At 46.5% G+C, this 19,736-nt stretch overlaps 1 protein-coding gene across 2 annotated transcripts in view; it reads left to right on the forward strand.

The window, feature by feature from the left end:
• Nucleotides 1-3,402: 3,402 nt before the first annotated feature.
• Nucleotides 3,403-19,736, forward strand: part of znrf3 (zinc and ring finger 3) — an 82,662-nt gene continuing 66,328 nt past the window's right edge. Inside the window, exon 1 of one of the 2 annotated variants that reach the window (XM_064353687.1) lies at nucleotides 3,403-3,938. In XM_064353687.1, the coding sequence (XP_064209757.1) occupies nucleotides 3,714-3,938 (225 nt within the window). In that variant the 5' untranslated portion in view covers nucleotides 3,403-3,713. The remainder of the gene's footprint in view (nucleotides 3,939-19,736) is intronic. The other variant, XM_064353686.1, reaches the window with a different exon arrangement.

Raw genomic sequence — 19,736 nt, forward strand, 5'->3', positions numbered from 1 at the left:
CCCCCCCCACCCAAACCTGAGCTTTACTTGCAGTGGAGCTCAGGTCTCTCAGGGGAGCTCAGCTCCCAGTGCCTCCCCCCCCCCCCCCAAATTTGAGCTTGTGCTTTCTGGAGGTCCATCTCCATCACTCAGACTAGATAGCTCTCCTTGTTTTCACTTAGAGACTTCTATAGCGAGAAGTATGGAGGACCCACAATATGGTGGAAAAGAACGAAAACATATGGAGCTGATCAGCATCCAGAACTTGGGGTTGACATCACTGAAACATGACCTGCGAATAATTGATATGCTAGAGGCACACACACACACACACACACACACACACACACGCACACAGATTCCTGCTTGAAATGCAGCTAGCCCTTTTGAATAGTTTCGCCCAAGTTAACATTCTCAATCAGAACATATGGGGACCATTTTCAAGCTCCTCCATTTTTTTTTTTTTTTTTTTAACAGAGCGCCGCATTCTTGGCCTAAAAAGGCCCCGCAGTTGGTTTTCATAATCACCACCCCAGCTGACAGCAGCTCAAATCCACCGATGTTTTCAAGTGCCTGAGAGAGACCCCTCTACATCGCTAATGTACTGTAAGGTGAATTTCAGTTCCCTAACTTGGCTGTATGGTTTTTAAAAAAAAATTTTTTTTTTAAGTTGATAGGGTTCCAATAAATCATACTAAAAGGTGTCCAAAATACCAGGTGAAGTCTACATTTTTTGGAATTTCTCTCAAAGAAAATTTCTATTCGCCCTTCACCCCCCCCCCCCGAAAAAATATTACACGCAAGTGTTGGTTTCATGTCTGAATTGCTTTGTGTGGCACTAATGTTAACAGCTGTTGTCAGTGTGATAGAGTTACTGTAGTTGGGAAGCTGATGGAGAACACCAGTGTCCTGAAATACAGCTTTTACACTGTTGGCCAGTGGGAATCTCTGAACAGTGTGGGAAAAAAAGCATGCATGCATCCATAATTCTCCAGGTACACACAGAATCAGTGATTAATCTTACTGTTTGTCTTACTTAGGAAGTGACAGTGTTTCCCACACCATTCTGTCTCCACGATTTGTTTTTTTTATAGAGTGAACTAAGTAAAACATAACTGACACATATGCAGTGCAGACAAATGATAACTTTCAAAACTTGAAAACTTTTTTCTTTTTTAGATTGTAAGGTTTTGATGTGTCTCAGAAATGATGTGTTAGGGACTGTGAATGATCTATGTTTTTTTTTTGTACTGTGAATGATCTATACCAGTGTATCGCTTTCTGGGGTGGGTGAGGTCCACCCTACCCCAGGCCCAAGGTCACTGCGTGATGCTCATCTTGTAGCATCTTAAGCCTCAAGAGCCTGAAGGACCTTATGCAGTATTCAGGAATCCCAGACACTTAAATAGCCTGTTTATTCTTAGGGTCCGTAAGCATAATCCCTGTACTGGACATGCAGAGCTGCCCATCACAGGACCTGAATCTCCCTGTCACCAATAAGAGCAGGGCGCTATTTTAGTTTATAGAGTCACTCTTTTCATTATTACCCCATTATTTTTATTTTTATTTTTATTTTTAAGGGGTTGGGGAATAATGGCCTCATTTTTCTCAAATTGATATAAAGTGGATTTTTTTCCAGGTGTCCTGATTCCCACTGAAAAAACCGTCCATTTCTGAAAACTTTTCGTGACGACACGTTAGTAAATTCCGGAGTGCAAAAGTAAGTTCAGTATTTCTTCAGCGTGCGGTAGGTGTCCTTGTGTACGTAGCCTACGACACTGCGCCCGACCAGAGTGACTCTGCCACGCAGAGCTGAAGTGTTTGTTTATTTCACCGCGGGGTTGCATCACCCGGGACAATGATGGCATGGTTCGGCCGTTCCAGGCCCCCGCTCCGTGCCAGGACCCGAGAGCACAAATGAGTTCCACATACCGAAGTCTCCGGATGCCTCGCAGGACCTTCAGCCAGACATGCCAGGAACTTCTAATTCCAAAAGGCTTTTATGTTTCGCACAAAAATATCTTTGTTCCGTGAAAAAAAAAAGAGAAAAGATTACAAATACGTGCTTCTTGGACAATGAATATTTGCCCTCCAAAGGCTGAAAAATGAAATTTTACAATATTTTGTTTGCTTGCTTTCTTGCCTCCTCTTATAAAGGTTTTTTTTAAAAAAGAAACTAACAATTGTTTATTTCCAAGACAAATTGCTCCCAGTTTGCATTAGAAAATAAAATCAGGAAAAAAAAAAAAGCGTTTATGTCAGAAAGGCCACAGAGGCGTCAGCTTTGCCAAAACCTGCTGTTCCGAACAATTAACGCCAGTCTGTCAGCGTGCACGTTAAGATATAATTTCTTAAAACCGCAGGACAGCATTACTTGAGAACTGGTGAAATTATGTGAAATTAGGCTGTCAAAGCTCCCGTTGGAAAATGCAAACAGTGTGGCATTGCGGACAACTGCAGATTAAAATGTTAAAATTTGACAGTGAAAATTACTTCAAAAGTAAATTATAATGAGAAAATGTGACAAAAACAAAAGTGCATGTGTGTGTGTGTGCGTGTGCTTAAACATTACATAGATGGTCTTAGTAAGTTACATATTTTACGTTATTGTACTTAAAATATCTACTTTTCATGTTGATATTTATATTGTGTGCGTTCTGTTTCATGGTTTCTGTTTAATATAATGCATATGGCATCTATAAATATATGGGACAAACAGGTTATTCCGATGAAAATTCATTATTCAAGAGATCTCACTTCTGAAAACGTGATGTATTGAATGTTGCGCGGCGTGGATTCTACTTAATTAACTGTTTTGCTCCCCAGCATTAACAAGTCAATGCGTCGGTGCTTTGATGTGAGCTAATTCTTCAGAACTTCAATGATATAATTGTAACTGCGGAAAAAAAAATACTTCGAATCGGGTTTGAAAGTTAGGCTGCCTGACCTGAAGGATGTTTTGAAGAGGGTACGTCTCATTTAAGGTGGTTTACATCCAAATTTGAGAAAATATTTTCACGGTAAAAATAAATAAATAAACAAATAGCGCATGCCAGAGCGTAAACAGGCGGAAATCGTATTCTGAAATGTTTGTTTGTATGTAGCCGATACAACACTGAAGGTTGAAACAATAATGTATAATTAACTGTGGTTGTTGTATGTATAGACCTTGATATACTTACAATTTATGTATACTAATATAATGCATATTACATAAAGCACACGGCAACGAAATCGCTGGCTACTACGACGCAGGAAAACTGTTTTAATTTGTAACTGAGCACGTCTGTTTATCGGAGACACCGTACACATTCGCGCCTCCTTAAATGCGGAATGGCAGCCGAAAACTGGGAGTGGAAAGTAAAGGGTCAGGAAGATCGGTGGGTGGGGATAACCCTTTTGGAAAGAAAAAAAACTAAAAAAAATCACGTGTTTAGAGATCAAAGGAGATCCGCTTTGTAGAGCTGGAACGAGAGAGAGAGAGAGAGAGGGAGAGAGAGCGAGAGCGAGAGCGAGAGCGAGCGAGCGCACACAGCCTTGTAAGTGACAAGGCTGCAATGGTGAAATAAACACGTTCAGTGCTCGCCAGAGTTTTTGTTGCACAATCCAGAAAAGGTTGCGCTTCTTCAACGCCGCGTTTTTCCCCACTGAGATTTAATTCCACAACCAGCCAAGGGCTTATCCCAAAAAAACCTGGAAATTATGTTCCGATCAGCGCTGATCCAGCCGGCAAGATGATTTTACCAAGGAGAGGGTCAGATTGTGTAGCCGATTCGGTGGTCTTGGTGATCCTTGTGGTCACTACTTGGGGAACCGTCTTCGCTAAGGATACTGCCTTTGTGGAAGTGGTGCTATTTGAGTCAAGTCCCACTGGAGAATATAAGACTTACACTACAGGTTTGCAAGGACGATTCTCAAAAGCTGGAGCCACTATCAGTGCGGAGGGCGAGATCGTGCAGGTATGGGAAAATAAGAGCAATCGCAATATTTGAAGTAATTGGGTGGCTTCGGTGTGCGATTACGCTGCAAATGTCGTTGTTACTTTTATCGTTCTCTTTACTACTTTTTTTGGGGGGGGAGGGGAGTAGAGGGGAGGGGGGCACTATTTATGTGAGGATGGTACTAGCTTGCTAGCTATGTGGTCACAAGATGGCTTCTATCTTGTAGAGGCAGCAGTGGACTTCAGTTCACAATAAAACATGCACATTGCGACTTGTTTTGCAACGAAACTTCGGAGTTGAGTTCTGCACTGATAATACAGAGTTATATAAACGTGGGGACATATTTCACCGTCTAGATGTGAACTTTGTTTGAAATTCTGGTTTTACAGTAATAAAAAATCGATGTGGTACTCTCTCACACTCATAACTAAATGATATGCAACTCAAAAAGTAATAGAAACTTGTTCCAAGTGGCTAGATTCAGCAGGTTACCAAAATTCCTTGGTTTTATTAAATATGACAACATAAACATTTTCCATTTAAGTTCACTTGTAAGATGTTGGATTTAATACACTCCCAAGTTTGTAATGTAATGGAACATGTTCGGCAATACTGGAAATCATTCATTTGAAAGATCTGACAGTGGCCTGACACAATGACGAAGGTTTATCTCCCGCTTTGCAGGGCTTGTAGAATACAGAGTATTGCATTTTATAACACTCCTTCTGCGGCGAGTACTTTGAAGTTTGAGCGTAGTCTGGAGACGGAATTTTTCCTTTTTCAAAACTCAGATGGCCCAAGTCTCTGTAGGCTATCGTCTACGCTGTAACACGCGCACTCGTAAATCGAGGTGGTCTTTCGGTCTTTGATTGAATAAATTCGGTTTGATTAGCTAATTCTTCAACAAATTGTTATTATTTTTATCGAAATTACAATACAGATTCCGTAAATATTTATGAAATTGGTTAGTGGCATTAAATGGGCACCTGATATCCGAAGTATTTTTGTTTTTTTTGTTTTACACGTGCACGTTTACAAGTGTTCTGGAAGGCTATCCAGTTCAGCAGCGTTAATGTAGACATTAGGCTACACCCCCTGGCCCCCTCCAATCATTGCACATGAAAACGGAGAATGCGGGTAGATGTGGCGAGCATGATTAAAAGCAATGCCGGGAGGAACAATCTTTCACAAAAGAATTTGCCTGGAAGATAAAAGTTGAATTGTTAACTGGCAAACGTGCACTGCATGCAGTTGGAGAGCTTAGGAGTTGGGAATTTTCAAGGTCAGCTCGTTATCGGAGCGCCAGAAAAGCCCGCTTGTTGTGTATGATCTAGTTAAAGAGTCCGTTCTGTTTCCCTCTGATCTGGAGTATGAAGTTTTAACATAGACTCAATATGGTTTTTTTTTTTTTTTTTACCAACTATGTATTGTACACATCGCTTGGTAACCGTTTCAGTTAAGCCACTTGGCTGATCCGTTTGCGATTAAGAGCACCTTAATGGTGAAGAGATTCAAAATTTAGTCAACTTTAAGTAACGTGTAGTGACTTTTAATGGAGCTAAAATATACCAGACTTATAAGAACACGCATTTCCTATCTATCTTTATGCATAATATTTTAGCAGTATAGGCCTGCCTCCTTTTATCGTCTTATGAATCAATTCAAAACTTGACGGATTTTGATTAACTGCGGTGTTACCTCAGCTGTTTTTTTTAGACCAAGTACATAAATATTTATCAGAAACATGTTTTATTTTTAAGTACATATGATTCATTCAGCTTCAACAGGCTAGTAAATAATATATACTTGGATATTATGCAGAAAAATGCAAAAGCAGGGTGCCTGACGAGCATTGAACTGATGATGTTCTGCACCCTATGTAGAATAGTTGTAAGTTATATTAGTTTGTTACTTTTATTTGTTGAGGTTTATCTCTCACCTTGGACCACATCTGTTTAAGGCATTCTGGGCCAATGCATGGGTTCTGACCCCACGAATTGAGAGCAGGTAAATTATAGATTTGAATGCATTCTGAGTTGTACCTATGGAGTGTGCATCACTTGTGCAAACTTGTGCATCACTTGTGCAAACTTGTGCATCACGTGTGCAAACAGGTTAACTTAATAGTGCCCCTTTCAGTGAACTTTCAATGAAGTAAAGGACAAACTGAGGGGGTTCCCAGGTTGACAGGTGTACGGTTGTAATTATTTGTGTTCACTGATACCTGTAAGCAGACGTGATAAGTTTGTGGGGCTGTGAGACGAGACTTTTATCCTCCATCTTTAATCCCTGGTTTTTTTCAGCACTTCATGGTTTCCCCCCTAAAGACAAGAGTTTATAACCATAAAAGGGACACATGGGTGGGGGGGGGGGGTCACATTATTCCATAATTGACACAAACTAGAGGGCAGGATCTGAACCAAAGGAGAACAGAAATATGTAACCCGGTCTCCGGTCTCGTTTATGTATTTTGTATGCTTAATTCAACTTCTCTTCGTAAACCACACCAGGAATGTCCAGCCTCAGCTGTATGTTGAAGACCACATCTATTTATGTGCGCTTTCCTCAAACTCAGAGGCAGCCTTTTTTAAACATGGCTTCAGCTTTCGGGGACCGAATCACCGGTCGATTGGTTTTCGACGGGACCGTTCCTCTTAAAGTGTTGAGTGGATCTTGTTGCCATTTTCGGTTGGAATTTTTTACAATGTGCTAACTGTGGTTTTGAGTGCCAGTTTGCAGGGTTTACCCATGCCCATTCTTTAAAAAAAATGTTTTTTTAAACAATCTTTTTACTTGCGTCAGCTCCATGGAAACAAAGGAAAAGAGCTTGTGTGTCTCCCTCTGGGAGCTGGGGGGCTTTTGAAGTCTCATGTCCGCAGTGGCACATAGAAAATGCGCTTTTAACTGTCCTCTGTAGAAAAGTTGAGATGAGTAGGCCAGCACAAGCCACAAAGGCACACACCGGATTTGCCTGGTTCTGCTGGGGATCTGCTTCCAGAACTCGTATTTCTTAAAGTGCAGTTTGAGTAGACCTGAAATAAGACCAAACATTGGTAATTCTTCCACTTGCTGATATGTGAGTAGGAACAATTGAATCCACTGGATTCATCCATTTAAGATGATACAAATATAGTGGGGGTTGAGTTAGCAGTGGAGGTTATGTGCTGTTGTAATCCTGGTTTATTATTTTAATAGAACTGCAACAAATAGTGGAAAAATTAGGTTTGCATGTGATAAACAGATCTTTTGCTTACTGCCATGCACACAAATAATGGTAATTTACCTTGCTTAAGAGCACATTCTGTTGCTTATATTTGTGTTCAGTCATTTGTGGAATTTTCTGATGTTTTTCTGCTGTGAATCCCCTCATATCTACGGCACCAAGGCAAACCTTTACCAGATAGTGTGCCTGAAGCATCCATGCTTTTGAAAGGGTGTGTGGCTCCCTGCACAGTCCTGCTTCCTCGCTCACAGAGTGCCAGTCTGTCTCTGGCCACCCATTGGTTTCCGTGTGTATGGGACGGACGTCATGTGACGTGGCCGGGGTCTTTATTGGTATGTTCCTGTCTGCCTTTGGGCATGTGGAGTTATTCTGGGTCTCCAGCTCCTTCATTTCAGTCGCTTCCTTGTTACGCCAGAGCTGGGCAGGTTTTGACCCCCCTGCCGGGCATTGCCCCTAATGTTGTGTTGGGACACCTGAGGGGTTTTGATGGAGGGGCCTGGTAGAATTGCGCCGGGGGGTGGGGGGACTCGCTCTGTATTGGGTGAAAGTGTGGTGATGGCTTTCTTAGGCTAATACACAAAACTTTGTCCTGGCCAGGTCGCTAATTGTTTCTAATCCTGCGGTGTGATGGCCGTGGGAATTGATGTCTGTTTTACATAATCCCGTCATCGAATGAAATTGCCCAACTTGCTGTGGGCTAGTGCCGTTTTACTTCATTACATCATTGAATGTGAAATGAGCGTTTTTTTTTTTCATTTCAGCAAGATTTATCTCGTATTAAAGCGTAGCAGAACATAATTGCTATTGTTGGCTGCACCAGTGCTCTCAAGGTAATACTTGATAAATAAATAATAATACTAATAATATCCTGATAATCATGTTCTTTTATTAAAATTTATTAAGTGCATCATTAATCTAAAATGTAAATTTGAGGGGAACGCTGCCTGTGATCTGATAGGAGACTAATCAGTCAAATTCATTTTGTAATTCATGTGCCAACAAAGCCATCAATTTCCCTGTCAATCAAAAAAAAAAAAGAAAAAAGTACCACACCTGTTTACTTAGGCTATATGGATGGGAAGTTGCTGTTAGCTATGGGAGGACTAGACTGGCTACCTTCAAAACAAGTGAAGCTGAATGCACGTTTATTATCAGGAATGATCGTGTTTCAGTGCAGGCAGAATGTTCTGAACCCCCTTCTGAGGCTAAGATGAGGGCATTTTCGATGTTTCTGTCTAACACCAGAGATAGTCTGCAGTTGGGAACGCGAGGTCCTGTTACTTGGTGTGTCGAAACCGGGCCCCTGTCTGAAGATGGGACGAGCTCGTCCCGTACAACCTGCAGGCCCGTGCGATGTCCCGAACGGGGGGCGGGGGTGGGGGGTGGGGGTTGGGGGTTGGGGGCATTTGAACAATGGCGGCCTTTCATGGGGATACTGTGACGTGGGAGGGGGGATGCTGGTGTTTGCGAAAAGAAGCGTGGAGGGTGCGCGGCTCCACCGCGCCGTGGCCGGCGTGTCGCTGCCGGCGCCCATGCAGAACGCTGCGGGGGTGAGGGTGAGCTTGGGCCCCCGCCAAAACCCACCCCCCCCCACCACCCATCGTCTCCATGGCTAAAGGTGTCAGCGCCAACCAATGAAGGTTGGCGTGGGGTGTTTTTTTTTTCGCGGTGTCCTATGGGATCGGGCGCAGGAACCCCTTGACGACTGACGCCGCGCGCTGCAAACCCCGACCGGAATTGACTTTGATCTTCGGAAGTGTCGGCAAGAGCTTGACGGCTTTTTTCATTTCCAGATTCAACTTTGAACTTTGTCAAAAGCGATGTGCTTAAGCAACCGATACATACGTGTATGTATAAATAATTCTGTTTATTGACATATTATGTTAACAAAGACCGCAGAATAGGAGATGTTGTTTGGTCCTTTGCTGGCTCTGTAATGAGCGACTCTGGTTGCTTTAGGGATTTTGCCTGCTTCCCCCCCCCCCCCCAAAGACTGAAACCTCTGGAGCCCATGACAGGCTTTCCCCAGACTGGAGGCACTGTACTGTGGCGCAAACCCCACACCACTCCCAGGACCGAGCGACAGTAGCAGCGTCGGAGCTCGGGTTTAAAAGGTTAAAAAGGACTGCCTGACAACTTTTTCCATTCATGGGTTTGGTGGTCAGGGCTGTATTTTAAGTACTATCGTTTGAAACCGCCACACCACTTGCCTTTCATATCCCAGCCGGTGTAATTTGAGGCTGCACTTCTCCTTCTTGGATTAGAGCAGACAGCTAAACCCTTTTTCTTCTTCTGTTGCTTTCTTCTTCTTCCCTGCTCTGTTCTTTCTGACGCGCACAAAATGTGTCACGCTTTCTTTAGCTAGCGTGGGTATGACTCAAGGGTAGAACTGCACTTGGCAGGCAAACGTGGATTTAGGTCCTCTCCTTTGTTGTTTGCGCAAACGCGGCACGCAGGAACGCTAACCCCGCGCGCCGCGTTCTCTTCGCACCGAAGGCTTCTGGGAAACGGCCTCCTCTCTCGTGGAGGATTCGCCCGCTAATTTAGAGTGGCGCTTAATTCCAGCTAAATGTCTTGTTTTCTTTCTTGATCTCTCTCTTTTTTTTGGTGCCCCCCCCCCCACGCTTTGCTCTCTGGTGGCTTTGAGGCAGTCGCCACCATCCTTTGTTTTTTTTTTACGGTTTTCTATTGTACCTTGGGAGAGGTGCAGGCTGGGACACGTGGAGGTTTAGGCTAATCCTCAGCGACGGAGTTTTGTGTTGTAACAGGGTCGTTTTGTGTCAGAGATGCTCGTGTTCGGCTTCTGCTCTGCTTGCCCTGTTAGTTGTCCTTTGTCTTTGTAAACGAGCGTGATCACACTTCAAAGGAACTTCGGGGGGGGGGGGCTTGTGGGAATCAAGATGGCTGACTAAGCTGAGTCGAGCTGTGCATGAAATTTCTGTTGATGCTCAGGGGCGCTGTATGTTACTTTCCAAACTTGGGGCGCTGCTACTGCTGCTACCTTCTCTAGACTTTCTTTTTGTTAGAAGAGGACTCTCACACTGTCCCACTATCTCTTTGACGCAGTATCGATTCATCACCAAAGCCAATTTAAATGTTGCAGATGTTTTTTTGTTTGTTTTTGTTTTTAAACTTCTGTGTCTTGCTGACCTATCATAGCTGTGCTGCAGGACTGTGCACTTCCTCGTATGAAACTAATTGATTTTAGATGTATAAATGCTTTGCACTGGATATGTGAATGTTATTGGAATTGGCTTATGTTGGCAATCCTGGTTGTATTGAGAATCCCCTGGATGGAGAGAGAGAGCAGATAACACTGTGCTGAACATTTTGTTTGGAAGTTTTATTGATCTATGAACACATAAAATCTGTGGATTGCACCAGACTCCAGAAAAGCTCAGTTAAATATGAATTATACCAAAACCTGCTGCTATAGTCATCTCTGAGGAAATGTTGTGAGGTGCAAGTCCAGACGCTGTAAACACAGTCTGATATGAGATTTCAGGTTTCCACCTGGATTTAGAAAAAATCTATGTGGGCTCTTCCTTGTATGTTTTAAAAGCAAACAACACCAAAAAGTCATGCTTTGTCTCTCTGTGCTGGGATCTAGAAATGAAATGCTATGAAAGATTTTTTATGGACATATACAAAATGTATACACTGGTTGAGCACTTGCCATTGTAGGCCTCGTCTGTGTATTGCTCAAAATGAGAATCATAATGTTTACCGTGTTATCAGTGTAGAATACGTGAAAAGGGTGTCTAAGGGAAGTGCGTTTGAGTTCAGTTCTTTCTCCCTTTTTTTTTTAAAGCTTTTTCGTTGCGGCTAATTGGCTGTGGCTAGGCAACCGTAGAGACAGTGGAGTCCCCAACTCATTCACTGAGCAGCCTCACTGCCATGACAACGGCACATTTGTCTTACGTGGATGTGGAGAGGGCATCTGCAGGAACATCCTGCGGGGGCGTCTGAGCTCTCAGGGGGATGTGTCTGTGCTTAATATCACAAAAACAAAAAACATTAACATCACAAAAAACACGACCCCAATGTAAGGTTTTATAAGTTATAAATGTGTCTGTTGAGGAAATAAGAGGGTACAGATGGTAACCCCCCTCCTCCCAAAAAAAAAAAACAAAAAACACGAGGCTGTTTATCCCATTTACGTATAATGAAAATGTTTTTGGGATTTGTGACCGTGGTTGGTTCTGTGGCGCGGGGCATGGGGTTCGAAGCATCCTGCCCTGCTGACAGTTTTGTCAGGAAGGGAAGCGGACGCTCCAGCCACTGAATAGTTCTGTCGACTGCACTGATTAAAAAGTGCTGAAACACAAGCCCCTCCCTTCGCTTTCACCCCTACAGAACTGTGTGTGGGGGGGGGGGGGTCCCAGAGAAACAATACTGTGAGAGGAGAGTGATACGAGCTGACAATGGGGGGGTGAGGGAGAGAGGGTGCATGGTTTGCTGTCCCCCAGGAATGTGCTGACCAACGGTGGAAGTCCAAAAACGCCAGCTCCCCCACCCACCCCTTTTGTTTCTCTTTTCTTTTTTGTGACTCAGATGAAAGGTGGTGGGTGGGGGGGGTGGGGGGGGAAGGTAGCTCCGCTTCGCGATGTTGCTGTCCTTTCGTTTCACCCGTGCTAATCCTCGCGCCCGCGCACCCACGTTCCCCCCCCCCCCCCTTACCCACCCCCCCGGCTTTTTTGTGGTGATGAGTGCCCTCATCACCAACCTCTCCCTTTGTAGCGCGTTCTCTCAGCAGGCTCAAAGCGCTTCTGCCCCTTTTGTGCGCGTAATTATATAATTGAGAACGCCATTATGTGTTTAGAGTGAGTTTTGCTCTATTACAGTGTCTTTCATACACACCTCTTCAACTTTTTAGGACGTGCTTTGATGGACGGTCTGATTTTCGGGGGGTGGGGGTGGGGGGGGGGGGGGTTGAGGATAGGGCGGTGGGACATAACTGTTCCGTTTGGAAAGGACATTTGAGGACTGGAACAGGCCACACCCTCTATTTTGCCTAAACAGCTTTTAAAAATAACCTTTTTTTTAGATACCGGGTCTGTTTATGTTTCTGGCCTTTCCCTGTCGAGTTGAGCCAGTTTTCAATTTGTGCAGTTTCCCTGCTGCCCGATCTCATTGAACCTTTCGCTGAAAATGAGCTTGCATGCCTGGGCTGCCTTCTGAAGTGAAGCGAAAGTTGAGCGTGCCGCCTCTGGAACCATCGCCTATATCTAGTTCGGCGGGGCTGAGGTGTTATTCAGTCGCTGTCTCCTCCCGTGCCCAGCGGAATACATCATACCGCCGTTATTAGGCCAATAGCTTGGGCCTGACAGGAAGTCCATTACCCGCGAGTCATTTTTCTCTCACGAGCCGCTGCCCCCCGTCACATGACTCCCGGAGACTGATGACTGGGGTGATGCGGGGGTCTGCCAGATGTGCACAAATTATGTTTTTGACCCCGCCCCTTACTCACTCTCTCTCTCTCTCTCTGTCGCTGTCTCACCCTCTCCTTCTGTGTTTCTCTCTCTCTCTCCTTCTCACTTCTTCTGTTCTCTCTCTCTCTCTGTCTGTCTCTCTCTCTCTTTCTCTTCTCCTCTCTCTCTCTCCCTCTCCCTCTCTGTCCCTCTCCTTCTCCCTCTCTCTCTCTCTCCCTCTCCCTCTCTCTCCCTCTCTTTCTCCCTCTCTCTCCCTCTCCTTCTCATGAAAACGAGCGCCTGTGCGTGGCGGTCGGGGGTCTCCGGTAATGAGGGGACCCCAGGCCCGCGTGTAAATGCGACCGGGCCGTGATGGATTGGGTCTGCCGTTAGGAGGCGGGACTGGTTGTCTTGGCGCCCAATTCCCCCCGTGACGCGCTGGCGGTCTCCCGAGCACGCCTGGCGCATCTCTCCGCCTCCCTCCCTAACCCCCCCCCCCCTCGGGTACCTGGCAGTTTGGTGTCACGGGGCAGTACCCGGGCACGGCGCCCCAGATTTAACGCGCCTGGCACAGCTGAAAAACGAGTGGGGGGGTTGGGGGGTGTGGGTGGGGGGGGGGGGGTGTGTGTGGGGGTGATGAATCGGATCGGAAGCCTGGCGGGCATGGAAAAAAAGATAAACGATCTCGTTTTCAAACGTAAGCACCCGAACGCTCTCTCTCTCATGCGAAGGGCTCCAGTTTCCGCTACTGTTCTGCAGTCCCACAGCAAAGCGGTGGCATTGGACTCAAAAAGACTCCCGCTCAAGCTAAAAAATTTTTATTTTGGGTCTTCAGACATCAGTTGTGCCCCTTCTTTTTGTGGTTTTGAGCTGTTAGGCTCCACCAACGTATCATATGTTTTGACACGAGTGCAGGGGGGTGGGGGTGGAGGGTTTATTTTGAAATGCTAAATATGTTTCAGTACTCCATTTCAAGCAGAATGCGGAAAAGACTCCTGCCATTTTTGTTTGAACTGAGGTTTTAGCGAGTTTAAAACGGATCAGTAAAGCTTTGGGTCCCCACGTATCATTGGTGGCCCACCGAACAGGAGGTTATGGAACTATCTTTGTATACTTTCCCCTGGCCGTGTAGAAACTGCTCTGTCTTTAAAGTGAAGCTTTGATTTCCAAGGGCCTTCTTGGCTCTTCTGCTACCGTACGTGTAGCCTGCCATTGTTTCTTAAAGATCCCCACGCTGCACTGCGGCCTCAAAGCTGTTGTTTTGGCCGACAGTTTTTTTTTTCCCCCCGCCAGCAGGTTTTTCGACTTAAACGCAAACAAGAAAAGGGCCGGAGTTCACCCCCCGGTCACCTGGTCACCCATAAGACACCGGTCCGTGCCGGCTCGAACCCCCTCGGGCCCAATCTTGCGGCAGCTCCCCCAAAAAAAAATCGCCGGGGCGATCAAAAAAAACGGCAGCGGGGCTACCGCCCTTTTTCCCCCCCTTCCCCCGCCCGCCAAAGTGCTCGTTTCCAGTTTTTGGAAACCGTCTGAAGGCAAATAGGGAGGTTCCCCCCCCCCCCCCGAATAGGTGGCGGATTCTCGCCCCGGGCGACTACCTGAACGCCGCTGCCTCGCGAAGATACGATCGCCTGGCCGGGAGCCAGCGCGGCGCGGTGAGATCAAAGGCGGGTCGGGGAGGCGAGCGAGGCTCTTCAAAAAGCCGCGTCGGAGCAACGGCCGATTAGCATGGGCCTCCGCAAACTGCCGATGATGTAATCTTCCGCCTCGGGGCGAAACGCATTCACAACAAAGGCGGCCGGTGTCCCTCCCCCTTCACCCCCCCCTTTGCTCTGCCTCTGGAGAAAAGCTACTTTTGATTTCGGCGTAGGTCGTCGCGCTCCTTTCCCTTCCCTTCCCTCCCACCCCCCCCCCCCTTGCTACCGCCATCGCCGTCGCCGCTCGCTCCCCCCCCCCCGTAACTTTAACTTTCTTTAATCTTCGTTTTATTGTCCCGGTTTTTCCAGAAAGACCTAGGTAGGGAGAAAAGGCGGGAACCTGGTGGAGTTTGACTCAAATTTTTTTTTTATTTTTTATCTGCCGTCAACAGATAGCTTAATCCGCTGGGCGTTTCTAAAGTACACAGCAGGTGGAGCTTGGTTGACTCAGTTGTTCTGTGTAAAGTTTATACAGGTACACTGCGTGTGTGTGTGTGTGTGTGAGAGAGTGACAGAGAGAGAGAGAGAGAGAGAGAGAGAGAGACTGTAAAGCCGTCTTGCCGATAATTCATTGACAACTCCCATGACTGCTTCGAATGCTTTTTGGCTAATCCAAAAAGCCGACGCAGAAATGGTATGGAGCCTGAATTGGTCCCTCCGGACTGTTTAGAGTGGTGCTCAGCGATACCTGCTGTTTGCTTGGCACGGCGGCCATATTTGCATGCTCGTGACTGAAGTCTTTGTTTTTCCCCCTCTGCCCCTGTGAAGAGTCCTTTTCTCGACGGTCTTAAACGAACAGCAAAAAAAAAAAAAAATGAAATGTCAGGACGGTTATTTGCTTTGAGTTTTGAGCTCCGAGTTGGGAATTGATTGATTCAGAGTGACCTTTGGAATCCTGGGTTTATTGTTGTTTAATGAAACATCGGGGGTGGGTGCGGGGGGGTGGGGGGGGGTAAAGTGTGCTCTGTCACTTCGCGTTTGCTCGGTGCGGCGTTCGAGGACGAGGCGTCCGTCAGTCCTTCGGTTCCTCGTCGGTCGCGTTGGAAACGTCACAGCCGCGAACGGCGTCAACCTTTTTGCGCGCCGTTCGGAGTCTTGACGTTTATGGCGGGGGCTTCTGACTTTATGACTTTGGACGCGGATCGCCGTCGGCTCGAGGAGGGCGCGTCCGACGCCCCCGGCGAATCTGACGTTTCAGGCTGGCACGCGCCGATTCGGCTCTTCATCGGACGGAATCTTCCGGCTCCGACGATTCGGGAACGTCGCCGGAATTTTCTGTCCGCGGGTGAATCCGTAACCCCGCTGCCACATCTGGCGCTGCGGGTGTGGGAAGGTCATTTCTGTTACCGTAGCGTAGCGTAGCGTAGCATACCGGCCTGTATTCCGTATTCCCGTGCATTCCTTCGTTTGCTAGCGAAACGGGCGAAAACTGCATCTGCAGAATTTAATTCTATCTAGACACAGATGGGTCCTCTCATGTTCTGCTCGCTGATTGTCTGTGCGTGAGTGATTATGCATGAATGTTGCAGGGCAGAGTGTGAAGCATCTGCCTAGCTCACTGCAAAAACCAAAAAAAAAAAGTCCTGACAAGTATTTTGGTCTCATATTAGACTTTAAATCTTATTTCTGTTACTTTTTTTGCTAAATAAGACATTGCCAATGAGATGACAGTTTTACTCATTTCAACATGTGCCAATGGGGTTTGACATTTTCACTTGTCAAGCAAAACGTAACTTAAAACAAGTTAATATTTTCTACTTGAGGGAAAATAAAGTGATATTTTCTCATTACAAGACTAAAATACTAGTTAAGACAGACTTTTTTTGCAGTGCTTGGCCTGAAGTTTGTGGATTCTGCTCCTCCTTTTTTTGGAAAGTATCGTTGTGTCCCCCCTCGTATGTCAGGTGTCCCTGAATGGGTTTGGAGCGACTTATTTAAGAGGCAGTAAAACTGTTTTTGGAGAAGTCACGAAAGAGGGCTTGGGCGAGACTGGTAGAGCCGCTGTTGAGAGAGAGAGAAAGAGAGAGAGAGAGAGAGAGAGAGAGAACGTGTGAGCGCGGCGGATTGCCGCACCTCGTCGTCGTGCCTGCACTCCGGAAGCTTCCGGCAAAAAAAAAAAAAAAAAAAAAAATCAAACAGTCGCTCCCGAGGTGACACGCATTCCGCGAGCGTTCCAAAAAGAACATTCCCAGAACCCGCGCCTCAGATCTCGCCGCCCGGCCCTTCCTGCGGTTTGAACAACTCCCTCCACCGAGCAGGGCTGGGAAAAGTGCAGACGCGCCAGCCTTGCCTTCGCCCCGTGAGCTCGAAGACAGCGAGCGACGCTCAGGCGCGTACGCTCACTGCACGAGTCCGCAGAAAGCTCGGCGTCCACGGAGCCGACTGGGCTGTGTTAAACTGCGGTCGTGGAGATCGTGAGACGTGTTTGTGCGCGCCTCTCGAACCAAACAGCTGGTCCAGGTTCTGTTGGTTCTGTTGTCCTCCTCTGTTGTTTCATCTCCAAACGCCGTCGAAACAGTAGTACGTACCGTAGGATTCGTTTCAAGATTCTGCGTGACAGCTTTCTTCAGCCTGTATTTTTTTTTTTATGAATCCCCGCCAGATTCCGTGACAGAACCCTGACTGTTTGTTGACTATAGAGCGTCAAAACATGTTTGGAGAATTTGCGCATCTCATTATAATTGATGCCTTCACTCCTGAAACAGAAAGTAAACGAGTAGTCCTCGAAAATATCTCTGCGTTTAAAATGAACTGTCATTTTATTTTTAGTACTATTAATGCGTATGCCATCTGTTCATGGATACGGTGTTTATATATATCCCGTATATATATATATATATATATATGTCCTAATATAACTTAAAAGATACAAACAGAGCTGGGCATAGTTATGAAAAGTGGCACACTTTCTTACTACTAACCTCTGACCTCAGACAGAATGTGTTGGTGCTAGCCTACTTCTTAGACAGAAGTGAGGCGTTTTCCAAGAGCTAAAACACCGCTAAAACTCTTTTACATTTCTGTATTACTGTTCTGTTTTCCACAACATTTTTTTTTTAACGATTTTGGCCCATTTTTGCTCTTCAGTTCACACGTTTTAGCCGCAGGCCGATGTTGGAAGAGGAGGAGGAGTCTTGTGTGAGCCGTGATGGCGGTTGCCGCTCCCCCCCCTAGTTACGGCGGGAAATGAGCCGTGTCCCTTCGCCTGTCCGCGGCGCGGAACGTTGACGCGGTTCTTCTCTGCCACCCGTCCTCACCCTCTGAGCCTCGTCGGCCGCGATAAAAAAAAAATCAAAAAAAGAACAAAACGCCGCCACCGCCAAGTGACACCGGCACGACCCCCGGCGTGCCGATTTAAGCCGGTGCCATCTCTGGCCGGGCGAGCCCTGGTTTTTGGGCGGAGGGGATGGGGGGGGGGGGGGGCGGGTGGGGGGTGCGGGAGGGGTGTCCCGTTCGGGGCTGCCTTTATGGGGGACCCTCTGCTACTAAAGCGGTACAAGCAGGTCTGGAACGCGTAGGGCTGATCCTCTCCACCGCTCCTGCCATCCCAGCCATAGATGACAAATGCCACGAGTAACACAGAGAGTTAAACCTGCTCCGCTGGCTATTCTACCGCTCTGGATTAGAGTGAACGTTGAGCATTGGCGTGATATCCATTCGCTTTCAGTTTCTGCCTGTATAATGGTGAGGAAGATCTGGACAAAGAAGGGGGTGGTTGGAGGTATTTCAGGGACATGAGAAACATGTTTTATGAGATTTATGCGTTGATGTGTAATAGGTTTCGAGGGAATGTTTATATATTAAACCAGGGCAGTGCTGTATAATGATAAAACATCCTGTTTTCTGCCCTTGCAGACAGCGATCAAAGAAGACGCGTTTAAAAGCTTGACCTATGGTAGAGTTTGTATCTCAGACAGCGATCGTCTCTCATATATACGACTGCCTCCCTGCTGCTGTCTCCCAACTTGGTTTGATTTCTGCTTCATCGATTTCTACCCTATTAGAGGGGATATCCAACCGTACTCATGGAAGAGTCTACCCCCCCCCCCCCCCAAAAAAAAAATATCTTCAGCGTTATGCCCTTCCTGATGTTGAGGCATTATTGCGAGGATCCTGGCGATCATAAACGGATTAAGTGAACTTTGGCTTGGCAGCCATGTTAACCCTTTGAAGAGTAGGTTTTTTTGGAATGTTCATTCGAAATTCTAAGTCGATGTTCTAGAACTCTACTGCTTTCAATTGCCCATAGTGAATGTTACATCAGCATTAGAATGTTCTGTTGAAGAGTTAAAGATACTGTCCTCTGGAGCCTACCCTTTCCATTGACCCACTTTAGCCTAGCATGAGCGCTATTCTAACATTATTCTAACTTTTATTCAGCAGCTAGAAGTAGCTCACTGTGTAGATCTATTTTGGCCAAAGCAAAGGAGAAGCTTGATCTTAGGCTAGCATGTGTCCTGTCTGAGCGGAATCTAGCTCTGAGTCTACTAAGAGGTAATACAGAGCCTGGAGAAGTGTGCAGAAGCGTGACCATACAGGACAGGGTGATTGCTTGATCCGCTGGCACAGTGGAGTGTGTGGAAGACATGAGTAGCTCACTGTCTTGTTTTTGGAAACGTTTTCTCTCTCTCATAGACAATAGCCGGGTGAGCTCAATGAGTTTACAGCAGGGTGAAGGTGTGTGCGAAATCCATTTCAAGAAGTTGGGTTGTACTGTGTGTCTTTACCATCAGCCCAGCGCAACCTGGTCGGATCGCTGATCTGGAATATTCTTTTCCGGCGTGACCTTGTGGCCGGAGTGAGGACAGTCGGTTGTCTTTGCTCCTCACGTAGATCCTTAGAAGCGGTCGACCGTTGACTCCGCTGTCAAGCAACTATCGTTTCAAGCTTCTGAAGCTGCTATCCTGAGAACTAGCGAATTGTTTTTTTTCCCTTTACTGATGAAAAGAATGCAGTTACTCATGCAGTAGCTGATCTCCAGTAGCATATCAAAATTAAAGTATGATTCACCGATGAGTTTTTTTTCAAGGAACGTACCGTGACTAGGACAACAACTTTTTTTTTTTTTTTGCATGCCGAGAAATGAAATTGGATCAAAATGGCGCTCTCCGTGCACACACGCCGCGGCCGAGCGGTCTGTCTTTCGCGCGCGCACACACACACCGACGCCCTGTAACCCGACACCGGCACGGACGCGCACGCCTCCCCCGAGCCCGCGGGTGTCGCCGTGCCACCTGTCCTCCCCGGCCTGTCAGTGCGTGCCGTCAGCGGCGCTTCATTTACGGGCGGCTGTTCGCCGTTCCGAAAACGGGGGGGGAGCGCCTTTAATCCCTCGGCTGGCACGAGGGCGAACCGCAAACGTCTTCTCATCCAGGCGTCTGTTTGACTTTTTTTATTTTTATGTTTTAATATAATAATAATAATGATAATTGACCGGTAGGGGTGTGGAAAAAGAAAAACAAACAAACCATGCTTTGATTCCAGT

This window comes from Anguilla rostrata, chromosome 10, assembly GCF_018555375.3.
Source record: "Anguilla rostrata isolate EN2019 chromosome 10, ASM1855537v3, whole genome shotgun sequence".
Lineage (NCBI taxonomy): Eukaryota > Metazoa > Chordata > Actinopteri > Anguilliformes > Anguillidae > Anguilla > Anguilla rostrata.